This window comes from Moschus berezovskii, chromosome 28 (genome assembly GCF_049115385.1).
Source record: "Moschus berezovskii isolate FMDL1 chromosome 28, NW_MosBer_1.0, whole genome shotgun sequence".
Taxonomy (NCBI): Eukaryota; Metazoa; Chordata; class Mammalia; order Artiodactyla; family Moschidae; genus Moschus; species Moschus berezovskii.
In genome coordinates, this window is record NC_142487.1 from 24,646,795 (window position 1) to 24,659,523 (window position 12,729).

Here is a 12,729-nt window from a genome sequence, read left to right on the forward strand (position 1 = left end):
TCTGGATTAAAACAAACATCAAGTAATTTACGGAGAAGGCAATGGCAAGCCACTCCAGTACTCTTGCCTAGAAAATCCCATGGATGGAGGAGCCTGGTAGGCTGCAGTCCGTGGGGTTGCTAAAGGTCGGACACGACTGAGCGACTTCACTTTCACACGTTGGAGAAGGAAATGGCAACCCACTCCAGTGTTCTTGCCTGGAGAATCCCAGGGACGGGGGAGCCTGGTGGGCTTCCGTCTATGGGGTCACACAGAGTCGGACACGACTGAAGTGACTTAGCAGCAGCAGCAGCAGCAGCAAGTAATTTAATCTCTCTGAAGTTTATTTATGTCTATAGGGTGAGGAAAGGGTAAAAATAATCTGTCCTTCCCTAAAATGACAGCTTATCTCAATGTCATTTATTAAATATATTTTTCTCTGATAGAGGCTGTCTTTGTAATCATCCATTAAATTCTTCATATTTATTTGGAGTCTGACTAGTCCTCTGTTTCTTTGTTGTTATTTTTTGTATGCAGTGAATGAACAAAGATATTAAAACTCGTCCCTAAAAGTCTTATTTTCATGTAGAACATAAGTATTCTATTAGATCGATGGTCAGTGCTTTAGTTGGACCACATGGTCTTATTTTCTAAAATACCTATGAAAGAAACAGCTTTCTACCCCTCCCCCCATGTTTTAAGAAGGATGAGCTATAGATTTCTGAAAAAAAAAAAAACAAAACTGATCTAGTTTTGTGAAAGTGTGCAAATGCGATTAACATTGGTAGGCTCTTTTTTTCCCCTTCAGGTAGAATATTTAAAAGTGATAAGTGATGCATCTTAACTGTGCATTTATATTCCAGAGAAAGAGTTCTGGGAAGTCAAGAAATAATGATTAAGAGAATAGTGGGATTGATTTATGAGTGAAAGAAGCTGGTCATTTATAGCTTGTCGAATGATGGGCATATTTAAAAGGAGAGACAATAGTTAGTGTTCATATATTTAGAGAATATTCAGACAAAATTTGTTTTGGGCAGCTAAGAGAGTGCTCCTGGAATGATATGAAGAAAAGAACAGTTTAGTTTAGAAAACAAATTAGCAAAAGCAGAAAGAAATTTATATATATATAATTTACATTGGGAATTATTGGAAAGCAGAATCATCTCCCCAGAGAGCTGGTGGGTGGAATGAACTAGCTGTCTCTAGTTTCTGTAATTCATGGCAGATGCTTAGGAACGGGTTACATAAGAGGTTTCTGGGAACGGTTTAAAATGAAGTCTTGTAAAATGCGTGAGGTCAGGCTGGATGACCTAGGTGGTACTTTCTGACTCTCAGATCCTGTGATGGCTTGTGGCATTCTGCTGCTCAGCACTAATGTACCGTGAGGGTTATTTACTGGCAAGTTCAGATAGTGCTTATTGGTTGAGGATCAGAATTATTTGAAAAGTAATAATTGACCTTGGAATATATTTGTTTCAGTTCAGTATCTTCCTCCTTTTCCTTGCTCCAGTTATCTTAATTTTTTTCATTAAATCAAAGTTAGAGTTTTTACCTGTTGCGTTTCGTTAGCCCCTGCTTTTAATTAACTTTTGATGTTGTTTGGTACCTTTTGCTTCTCGGAAAGAACTAATACAGTGGTTGGAACATGATTTTGAATAATTTTTACCTGTAATGTACTGACTAAGTTGATCAGATGCTCAGTCCATGCTGTACAAGTTCTGTTCCATAACATTTTTTTTTAAATGGTATGTGTTACACCCTATAAGTCAGTTGATAGCAGCAGGTGCTAAAGTGGAATCTGTGAGATAGTAGATTGGGGCAAGGGAATGAAATATTAAACCTCTTCTTTTTTTTTTTAACCGTAACAAATTGAGCTTATGAACGTTTACTGGATGAAAGGCCGCCGATGCCTCCCTTGGTTCATGCATCAGACGGGCACGGGTCACCTGGGCTCTGCGTGGGCCCGCCACCTCCGGGAGGGGGCCTCCGTGCTCTCGTCCGGTGTGCTCCCTGTGACAGTGTGTTTGTCTAGGAGAGCTGGCAGATCGTGCTGTGCAGGTCTTAACCCCGCCGTCACAAAGTGAGCAGGGCAGATGATGCTGGGAAGTATTCCCAGTGAACGTCTAATGCCCTTTTATCAGCCCCATTATCAGGTTCAAACAGTGATCACTTGCTCAATCTGGCAGAGGACCACCATAAAATTCTTGATTGCAGGTGGCGCTAGTGGTAAGGAATCTCCCTTCCAAGGCAGGAGACACACACACAAAACTTGGATTTGATGCCTGGGTCGAAAAGATACCCTGAGTAGAAAGTGGCAACGCCCTCCAGTATTCTTGCCTGGAAAACTCCATAGACAGAGAAGCCTGGCGGACTACAGTCCATGGGACCGCAGAGAATCAGACACAATTGAGCCACTCAGCATATAAAATATGTATTTACCTTCACTATCATTAACAGTTATGACCAACCTTGATAGTATATTAAAAAGCAGAGACATTACTTTGCCGACCAAGGTCCGTCTAGTCAAGGCAATGGTTTTTCCCGTGGTCATGTATGGATGTGAGAGTTGGACTGTGAAGAAAGCTGATCGCCGAAGAATCGATGCTTTTGAACTGTGGTGTTGGAGAAGACTCTTGAGAGTCCCTTATACTGCAAGGAGATCCAACCAGTCCATTCTAAAGGAGATCAATCCTGGATGTTCATTGGAGGGACTGATGCTAAAGCTGAAACTCCAATACTTTGGCCACCTCATGAGACGAGTTGACTCACTGGAAAAGACTCTGATGCTGGGAAAGGTTGGGGGCGGGAGGAGAAGGGGACGACGGAGAATGAGATGGCTGGATGGCATCACCGACTCTGTGGACATGAGTTTGAGTGTACTCCGGGAGTTGGTGATGGACAGGGAGGCCTGGCGTGCTGTGATTCATGGGGTCGCGGAGAGTCGGACACGACTGAGCAACTGAACTGAACTGAACTGATCATTAACAGTGAAACCTTCCTAAAGATAAATATTATGCTTTGAGGTATTGGCTAACATAAAGTTCTTAGCAAGATATTTAGGAAAATATTTCATCTTAAATTTGTTTATTTAAACTGAATCATCCTTTTTAAATATATATTCTTGAGTATGTTTTACAATATACATGATGTATTGGCACAAGTACATATTCAATTTATAAATACACATATAGTGAGGATACATTACAAAGTTCTAATGAATTGGGTGTTTGATCAAACAAGTTTGGAACATGTTTTTCACATAATTTAAAGATAAGAGCTTCATATTTTTTAGTTCTTTGTATTACTATTTTACATGAACAATTTAAATGTCTCTTCCTTGTTAAAATATCTTTGGGGTTAAGTCAAGTTTAGGCGACTTTTCCAGGTTGAAATGGAAGAAAGTAAAGTAGAATATAATTAATCAAATTATATGTGAAGTAAATGTTTAGTAACTGAGATCTCTAGAATTTAATAATTTAATAATAAAAATTGTACTAATTCAACTTATTTGTGAGGAAGCTAGAATGATAGGAACTATGAAATATTCTTTAAGAAGTGCTTCTTCAATAATTTTGAGAATAGATAAGAAAGTTATAAGAAACACAAGTTAATTGTGTTTTAGCAGATCTTTTAAATGCTTTCATTTAACAGGTAGCTGAGAATTATTTATCATTACTCTGTTCATTGTTTGAATTAAAATTAATACCAAAGTGGTACTTGAGAATGGCCTTTTTTTCCTTTTACACTTAAATAGGCTAGACATTTGCTTTGTTTAGACCATTAATTTGTTTTTACACAGCCTGTGAAGGTAACCATCAACTCAGAATTAATTAGTGGGATCAAAATTAATGAGATTTTAACTGTATCTGGGTCATTTCTACTCTAGGCGAGTTTTCTTCACACAAATTGGACTAGCATTTTCTTGAAAAAAGAAAAATTAAATTTATTTAACTGTTTTAAAAGCAAAGAACCTCTTTCGTTGTGAGTTAAGTACCTCTAATAACTGTGCTTTCTTGGGCCTAGTAATACTGATTTTTGTTGTTGCTGTTTTCAGTCTTGATTATTTTGGCTGTTTCAAGGCTGTTGCTCATTACAGTAAACTGGACCTAACTCTTCAGATGCTTATTTGCATGGATGGTATACCATTTTTATTTTGGGCCAAACACATTTTTGTGGATGGGGCATGTTATTTGCCAGTTTTCATCATTATTGCACTGTGTGAGTGAAGAACAGAACTACTCTTTAAAACGTACTTAATGTAAATACACATGTCAGAAAAGAACATATTATGTGGGAATGAAAAACTAGAATTTTTGGAGTTCAGTTATTTTTTCCTTCAGAAAATTACTCCCAACAATCTACTTTTTAAAGGACACCCTCTGCTATTATTTAATTTTTGCTTTGTGTTTTACTAATAAGGTGCTAACATGATGTAGAGACTTTAAATCTTTTTATGAGGATGGATTACATTTTCTTGAATTAAAAAAAATTATCCACCTGTATATAAATGGCAAAGGTGACAGTTCTGACAATAAAACTTCTCATGAGGATATGGTGCTGGAGGTCAGGTTCTCGGTTAGCACAGGGACACTGCAGGTTGTAAACTGCAGTTGGAGATGCTTGGCAGAGACAGAACTTGTGGGTCAGGTCTTCTCAGTTTTGTTATCACTTCAGATGTTGAGATCCACCAATAGAACATTATTTGAAAAACACCAGAGTAAAGGATATCGATAAAAAAAAATCACCTTTTTAACAAACAGACTTCAGCACCCCCCACCTATGCCTCATTTTATCTGTGAAAAGGAATGATAGGAATGTATATGAATGTTAATGAAATGATTGTCAGTCAACTTGGGGACTGGGAAGTTGGCGAGTTAGATGTGTGACATTAATTAAGGATTAGTTCATTTTAAAGATTGAGGAGGCTTCCCAGGTGGTGCAGCGGTATAGAATCCGCCTGCAATGCAGGAGACGCAATGCAAGGTCTGATCCCTGGGTGGGGAAGATCCCTTGGAGAAGGAAATGGCTAGCCAGGAATCAAACCCTGACTTTGACACCCCCTGACATTTTGCACTCTGGATGAAGATACCTCTCTTCTCTCACCCTTGCCCTGGCTCTGGCAAGAGTGCTGGCTGCTGATGGCTAGAGCTGAGCACCTCTGCAGGAATAACCCTTGACCAGGAGGAGACGGGGACGACAGAGAATGAGATGGCTGGATGGCATCACCGACTCGATGGACATGAGTTTGAGTGAACTCCGGGAGTTGGTGATGGACAGGGAAACCTGGCGTGCTGTGATTCATGGGGTTGCAGAGTCTGACACGACTGAGCGACTGAACTGAACTGAACTGAGAGGGAGCATGAGCTTCCCAGGTGGTGCTGGCAGTCAGGAATCCGCCTGCCAGTGCAGGAGACATAATAGACGTGAGTTCAATCCCGGGGTCGGGAAGATTCCCCTGGAGGAGGGCATGGCAACCCACTCCAGTATTCTTGCCTGGAGAATTCCATGGACAGAAGAGCCTGGTGGGCTGCAGTCCGTGGGGTTGCTGAGAGTCAGACATGGCTGAGCCACTGAGCACACACACGCACACACACAGAGTCGGATTCGACTCTGAGCGACTGAGGGCACGTGCTCTGTCTGATCACTGCCTGATTAAAGGGTGTGAGTAGATGGAAAGGAACGCCGTTTAGAAACAGTTCTTTGCAGTGACTCATACACAGAGAAAACGATTTCTGTTGGATTTGTTTTCTCTGGTAAAACTACTACTTTTTCACAGATCCGCATTGCAAAATAGAAAATATATGCACGTGCTAAGTTGCTTCAGTCGCATCAGACTCTTTGTGACCCCATGGACTGTAGCCCACCAGGCTCCTCTGTCCATGGGGATTCTCCAGGCAAGAATACTGGAGTGGGTTGCCATGCCCTCCAGGGGGGATCTTCCCAACCCAGGGATGGAACCCAAGTCTCTTACATCTCCTGCATTGGCAGGTGGGTTCTTTACCACTAGCGCCACCTCGGAAGCCCAAAATACACAATAGTTAACCATTCATGTGGCAGTCATCTTTTTATAAATTGGATAATGGATATATTTGATAAATGTAAAGTCAGTATTAATGATGATTTGTAGAAATGCAAACAGTCCATTGTACTAAACTATTATCTTATTTTTTATTCCCCCTAAACTATTGTCTTCTGTTATCAGTATGTGTCTGGTGAAGGTCGAAAATACCTTATGTAGTGTGAAGTAATTGAAAATAAAGACGTTATATTTCTGCCATGTTAGATTTAATATTGCCTGTGTTTAAATGATATTTTTGTAGTTTGCCACTGTAGTTTGACTTACTGTTTAATTACAAGGTGAAGTTTTACATGCCACAGTCAGCTACCCTTCAGTCCTTAATGTCTTTTTTAAAGAAAGAAATCATGTTTTATGCTTATGAGGAAGCATGAAATAAATAAGCTTAAAAAGGTGTATAAGAAAATTCTGTGTGATGTTTTAATAACAGTTTATAACATGATCTTTCTGAACTTAGTTTTCTTAACTTTGAAAATTAGTGAATAGCTACTATGCTGATTATAGTCTTTATATCATTTATAAAACACAGGGCACAAATAAAGCTAACACAGTGCCGAAGATCGAAACACCTGAATTAAAGAGCAAAGTGATGAGTTAATCTTACTTTCTGTTTTTAATGTTCTGCTTCATTCAAAAATTGATTTGGGGTTGTTTACAAGAAATAAACAGTAGTTAGTTAGATAAAAACAAAGCAAAATCGCAATGAAGAGAAAACAAGAGAAAAACTAGATGAGAGTTTAGTTTTTGTGGCTATTTATTGAGGAGGAGATCTAAGGCACTATATATTAAAACATATTATCCCTTCTATAGGCTTCCCTTGTGGTTCAGGTGGTAAAGAATCGTCCGCATTGCAGGAGACCTGGGTTCGATCCCTGGGTTGGGAAGATCCCCTGGAGAAGAGAAAGGCTACCCACTCCAGTATTCTGGCCTGGAGAATTCCATGAACTGTATAGGAAAAACTGAATGAGAAGTCCACATTCAGAAATATATGCCCATACCCCACCTCTGTTATGGGTAGAAAATTCAGTCCTGTGTTTCTTAGTAGCCAGAACATCGAAGGAATCAGTTGCAGCAGCCTTCCCCAAAGTGTGTTCCTTAAAATCTGTACCTCATGAGATTATGATGGTCGAACGAATGTAGATATTTGCAGATATTTGTAGGCCCTCTGTAGATATCATTATACTCATGTTACAGGTTGGAGGTTCTCAGAAGGTCTGTGGATAAAAACAAGTGTAACTTGTGTTTCTCATGCATGTCTGGTCACCCCCTGCCCCAGCCTCCTGCTTTTTCTCATCTGATAACATGTCAACATTTCCCGATGAGGGAGATACTGTTCTTTAGCCAAAAAAGTCTGCTCAGGCAAAAGCCCAGCAGAGTGAACTTTGAGAAATTTCTCCTCTGGATCCCATAGATGGGATGAAGTTGAAAGTTGAAAGTGAAAGTTGCTCAGGGGTGTCCGACTCTTTGAGACCCCATGGACTATAAAGTCCATGGAATTCTCCAGGCCAGAATACTGGAGTGGGTAGCCTTTCTCTTCTCCAGGGGATCTTCCCAACCCAGGGATCGAACCCAGGTCTCCCACAATGCAGGCGGATTCTTTACCAGCTGAACCACAAGGGAAGCCTATAGAAGGGATAATATGTCTTAATATATAGTGCTTTAGATCTCCTCCTCAATAAATAGCCGCAATAATGAGTTTCAGATGGCTATTTTCATACAGGTTCACCTTGATGTGAACCGGAAGCATAATCTAATAATGCACTACAAAATTTTAAGTTGCTTATACATTGTCTTCCAGACATATAAAGACTCTAATTTTTAATTTTCTCCACTGTGGATTCAGTTCTCGGTAGCTACTGAAAATCTTTACTGTCTTTGATTGTTTATATCATAGTCCATCTTGTTCTAAAAAGGGATGGAAAGGCACAAAGCAGGGATGAGCAGGAAACATAGAGCAGGCTGTTTACTGAGCTTTTGTATGTTAGTTGAGGCTGTGTGCTTGCCGACGTTATAGGCGGAGGCTGTGACGCACACCTACAGATAAGACAAATGATTGGCGGCTCTTCAGAAATGACTGTGGCAGAGGGACCATGAGCATTGTTTTTGAGCAAAGGAGCAGGGAAGAGCAGAGTCACAGACAGAAGCGATGCTCCAGCTGCTCACAAAGGGAAATTCAGACGGAGAAAGAGAACACATCATAACACATCAATTTCTTTCCAGCTCTGTCTGTTCGTATATAGCAATCATTTTAGTAAGGTCATCTTCGGATTTGAACAGCAGCTTTTTCTAGGTGTCTTTCCCTTTTTAAAACTAGTTTTAATGTAGTCTTTTTCAGAGTGTTGTGATGACTGAACTGGGCATTTTAGGCGTAATATAAAAGAAGAAAAGTTTTGACACATCGTGTTTTTGACAGCAGTGAATGTGTAACTAATTTTGATTTCACTGAGGACCAGATCCATGTTATTCCGAATTTAATCTAGATGTGATTGAGATTTATTTTTCCTTTCAGGCAAGAGTGCAGCACTGCATCTGTTCTGTAGCCAGTGACCACTCAGTCGGACTCCTAAGCTTGCGAGAGAAAAAATGCATTATGCTGGCGTCTCGTCATCTTTTCCCCATTCAAGTAATCAAGTGGAGGCCTTCTGACGATTACCTAGTAGTGGGATGTTCAGACGGCTCCGTGTATGTCTGGCAAATGGATACTGGTAAGAACAGATGAGACTAGAAAATTAAATGAGTATATTCAGCTTCCTAGAAATGAAAAGTCTTTTGCATGAGGAAAAACCCCTGAAATGTCAAAAGGTTGCTACTTGTGTTTCTCATCGCCGCTTTTACTAAGTGTTCTTATCATTTTCAAAAAAGAAATATTTAGGTGTCCTCTAAAATATTTGTTGTACTGTCTCAGATACTTGTAGAGTTCACTGATCTTTAGAGAAATGTGGTTGACGACAATATTCAACTGAGGACAGACATCAGACACCAGACAGCTAAGTGATTTCTATATAATTCATGAGGCAAATTGTGAGATTAAAGAATCATTTTTGCCTCTAGTTCAGAAACAGTGGAAAAAGATAGAATTCTCTTTCGTTTGAACAGCAGAAAAATAATACAGGGCCTTTAATTGAAGGAGATAATGGGAAGTTTTAAGTTCTAAGAGAACATGTAAAATTTCAGGGTTCAGATATTTTACGTATGTGGCATAATGCAGCAGATAATGTTTAGCTTAAAAATATAGGCCATGACATATAAAGTTTACATACAGAAACTTAGGGTTTTTACTTGGAAATTTTTAAATACATAACTACATGTTTATTAGTTTGGGCTTTTGAAAACACTCTTTATTCTACTTTTACTATCCTAAGTCGTCATCTATCAGTGAGTTGAACCTTTCTTTATGTTCCTAAAGAACATATATGCTATGTAATATTTCTATTTTTCTCTTTTTCTCTGTGAAACTTTTTTCTGTGTTCTTAAATAGTCCTGTTTGAAATCGGACTGTGTGTATATTTCTGCTTGGATGGGGGTATAAGAGGGAGAGCTCACAGGTCTTTCTGGTGCAAGTAGCCATAATCTTTAGCTATCCTTCATTTGCAGTCCTGGTTCTCTCTGATAGTACACAGGCAATTTTGTCAAGAGGAAGTGTTCTTGAAGAGTGTCACACTTCTTTACTTTTGCATTTAACTTTTTTTTTTGGCCTGATTGTGAAACAGGTTCTTAGTTTTTATCAAATTTTGAGAGCACAAAGTGAAAGTGAAGGTCGATTAGTCGTGTCCAACTCTTTGCCAGAATACTGGAGTGGGTAGCCTTTCCCTTCTCCAGGGGATCTGCCTGACCCAGGGATCGAACCCAGGTCTCCCGCATTGCAGGCAGATTCCTTACCAGCTGATCCACAAGGGAAGCCCAAGAGAGCACAAAGGCATTAGAAAAGAAAGATGAACTCAGATTCACCATCGTTCAGTGGTGAATTTGGACATGTTTCTCTCTAGTCTCATTTCTACATTTTAAAAAACAGATTTGCTGTCACATTACGTATGTAATTTTGTATCCTATTTTTGTGTTCCTTTCTGTTGCACCCTATCTGCTGAGCAGCACTGTTTCATGTTTGCTGATTGGGTCCACCCTACAAACCAGATATAGTTGACCCTTGAACAACATGGGGGTTGAGGCTCCCACCTTCTGTGTAGTTGAAAATCTGTGTATAACTTAAAGTTGGCCCTCCATTGCCATGTTTTCTTCATATCCGAGGTTCTCCATTCTTGGATTCAAATGACCAGGGATTATGTAGCACTGTAGTAATTACTACCTTGAAAAGAAATCCATGTGTATGTGGATCTGCACAGTTCAAACCTGTGTTGTTTAAGGTTAACTATATACAGAGTTTGTCTTGGGCTCTGGGATTCCCTGGTGGCTCAGACAGTAAAGAATCTTCCTGCAATACAGGACACCTGGGTTGGGAAAATTCCCTGGAGTACAGAATAACTACCCACTCTGGTATTCTTGCCTGGAGAATCCCATGGACTGAGAAACCTGGCAAGCTACAGTCCATGGGGTCCCAAAGAGTCAGACATGACTGAGCGACTAACACTTCACTTTTTCACTGGAGTCAGACTCCTTGGTGTGAATTTAAGAGCAACCATTTGGCAGCACTGTGATCCATGGCAAGTCTCTCAATTTACTCACCTGTAAAATGAAGATAATAATAGTTCCTGTTTCATAGTGTTTCTGAGAGAATAAAATGACATAACGTTTACCTGGCATGTAGTAGCTATGTGTATCCATGTATGTTTGTGTATTTTGCGTGTGTACTTGCATATGTGTAAATTTCCTATTATTGTTATTCAACAAACACGCTTAACTTGTTACTTTGTTGGCCTTGGGGATATGATCTTACCTTTATTTAGAAAATTTTTTTTGAGAATTAATATTAAAGAAAGTTATAGTGATGATAATTGTAAAACATTATTTTAATATAATGCATATATAAGCAATTGATATATTGTAAATACACGAGTATGGTAAACTTGTCTAGAACTTTAAATATTAAATTAATATGACAAAGAGTATAATTTTTATGAATTTCTTAGATGCTGAAATATATGACACTTGAATACTTCAGATACTTTAAGGACATTTACAAAGAATATGAAAGTCTTTACAAATGAGACCTTACTGGAAGACAGAATTACTTTTCCAGTAGTTTCCCTAGTAGGAAATGACAAATAGCTCCTGACTATGTGTGTACTGAGGATGTTATTTTTATAACTGGTTTACTATAATTAAGCCCAATACATAATATTGCAGTTGACCAATTATCTTCTGACCTTCAGGAGGATTTTGGTAAACAATCAGTCAATATGGCACTCTTAAATCAAGATAAAGCTAGGGAAGCAGAATGAATTGTGGATTTCAGCCATAATAGGGGGTGTACGCTCTTTCTCTCTTTGCTGTTCAGGTTTTAGCTAGTGATATAAAGGCCCCTGGGGAGCCAGCAAGGCACATCCTGAAGGTATTGACATTATTTATTAATTAAATAAATAAAAAATGAAGCAAAAATAAATCAGATTCGGCCCAGGCTTGACGTATGAAATGTGTTTAAACTCTGAGGAGATACTTTTTGCCTCTACTTCATGTTTTGGGAATGTATTTTTACAGATGAAACCATCTTACATGAAAACTACTCAAGTATTTTGTGCAATTTTCTGTTTGCCATTTTGAATTACACTGATGCTTCTAGCTTAACAGCACTTAAAAATGTCTTAACTTTATAATTTCATGGAGCATTTTGGTTATTTTTCTCTTCAAATGGGTAGTTTTTATTTTCAGTGTTCATTTCCTTATGAAGTGAAGTTAAAGCTAGTAATACAAAACTTAGAGAGATAGAGGTCCAAAAGCTTTTGTTCTTTTATTTATCCTCTTAATTATATGCTGCTACTGCTGCTAAGTCGCTTCAGTCTTGTCTGACTGTGCGACCCCATAGACGGCAGCCCACCGCTCAGCTGTCCCTGGGATTCTCCAGGCAAGAATGCTGGAGTGGGTTGCCATTTCCTTCTCCAATGCATGAAAGTGAAAAGTGAAAGTGAAGTTGCTCAGTCGTGTCTGACTCTTCTCTACCCCATGGACTGCAGCCTACCAGGCTCCTCCGTCCATGGGATTTTCCAGGCAAAGAGTACTGGAGTGGGCTGCCATTGCCTTCTCCATTAATTATATGCAGTAGTGCTTAATAGGGGGTTTCCCTGGTGGCTCAGACAGTAAAGAATCTGCCTGCAGTGCTGGAGACCTGGGTTCAATCACTAGGTTGGAAAGATCCCCCATAGAAGGGAATGGCTACCCACTAGAAGCCATGAAAATGATTATTCCTTCACAACTCTGAGTAGTTAGAAAGTTAGTATAACAACCAGCAACAAGATTTGGCCAGCTCAACATCTTAACTCCTACTTGCTGCTGCTGCTGCTGCTAAGTCACTTCAGTCGTGTCCGACTCTGTGTGACCCCATAGATGGAAGCCCACCAGGCTCCCCTGTCCCTGGGATTCTCTAGGCAAGAACACTGGAGTGGGTTGCCATTTCCTTCTCCAATGTGTGAAAGTGAAAAGTGAAAGTGAAGTCGCTCAGTCGTGTCCGACCCTTAGCGACCCCATGGACTGCAGCCTACCACGAACTTATTAAAAAGGTGGGT

At 39.6% G+C, this 12,729-nt stretch overlaps 1 protein-coding gene across 5 annotated transcripts in view; it reads left to right on the forward strand.

Moving 5' to 3' along the window:
* The window catches only part of WDR7 (WD repeat domain 7), a 345,084-nt gene that overhangs the window by 69,204 nt on the left and 263,151 nt on the right, over positions 1–12,729 (forward strand). For all 5 annotated transcript variants that reach the window (XM_055417429.2, XM_055417428.2, XM_055417427.2 and 2 more), the window contains exon 13: positions 8,565–8,760. In XM_055417429.2, the coding sequence (XP_055273404.1) occupies positions 8,565–8,760 (196 nt within the window). The remainder of the gene's footprint in view (positions 1–8,564; positions 8,761–12,729) is intronic.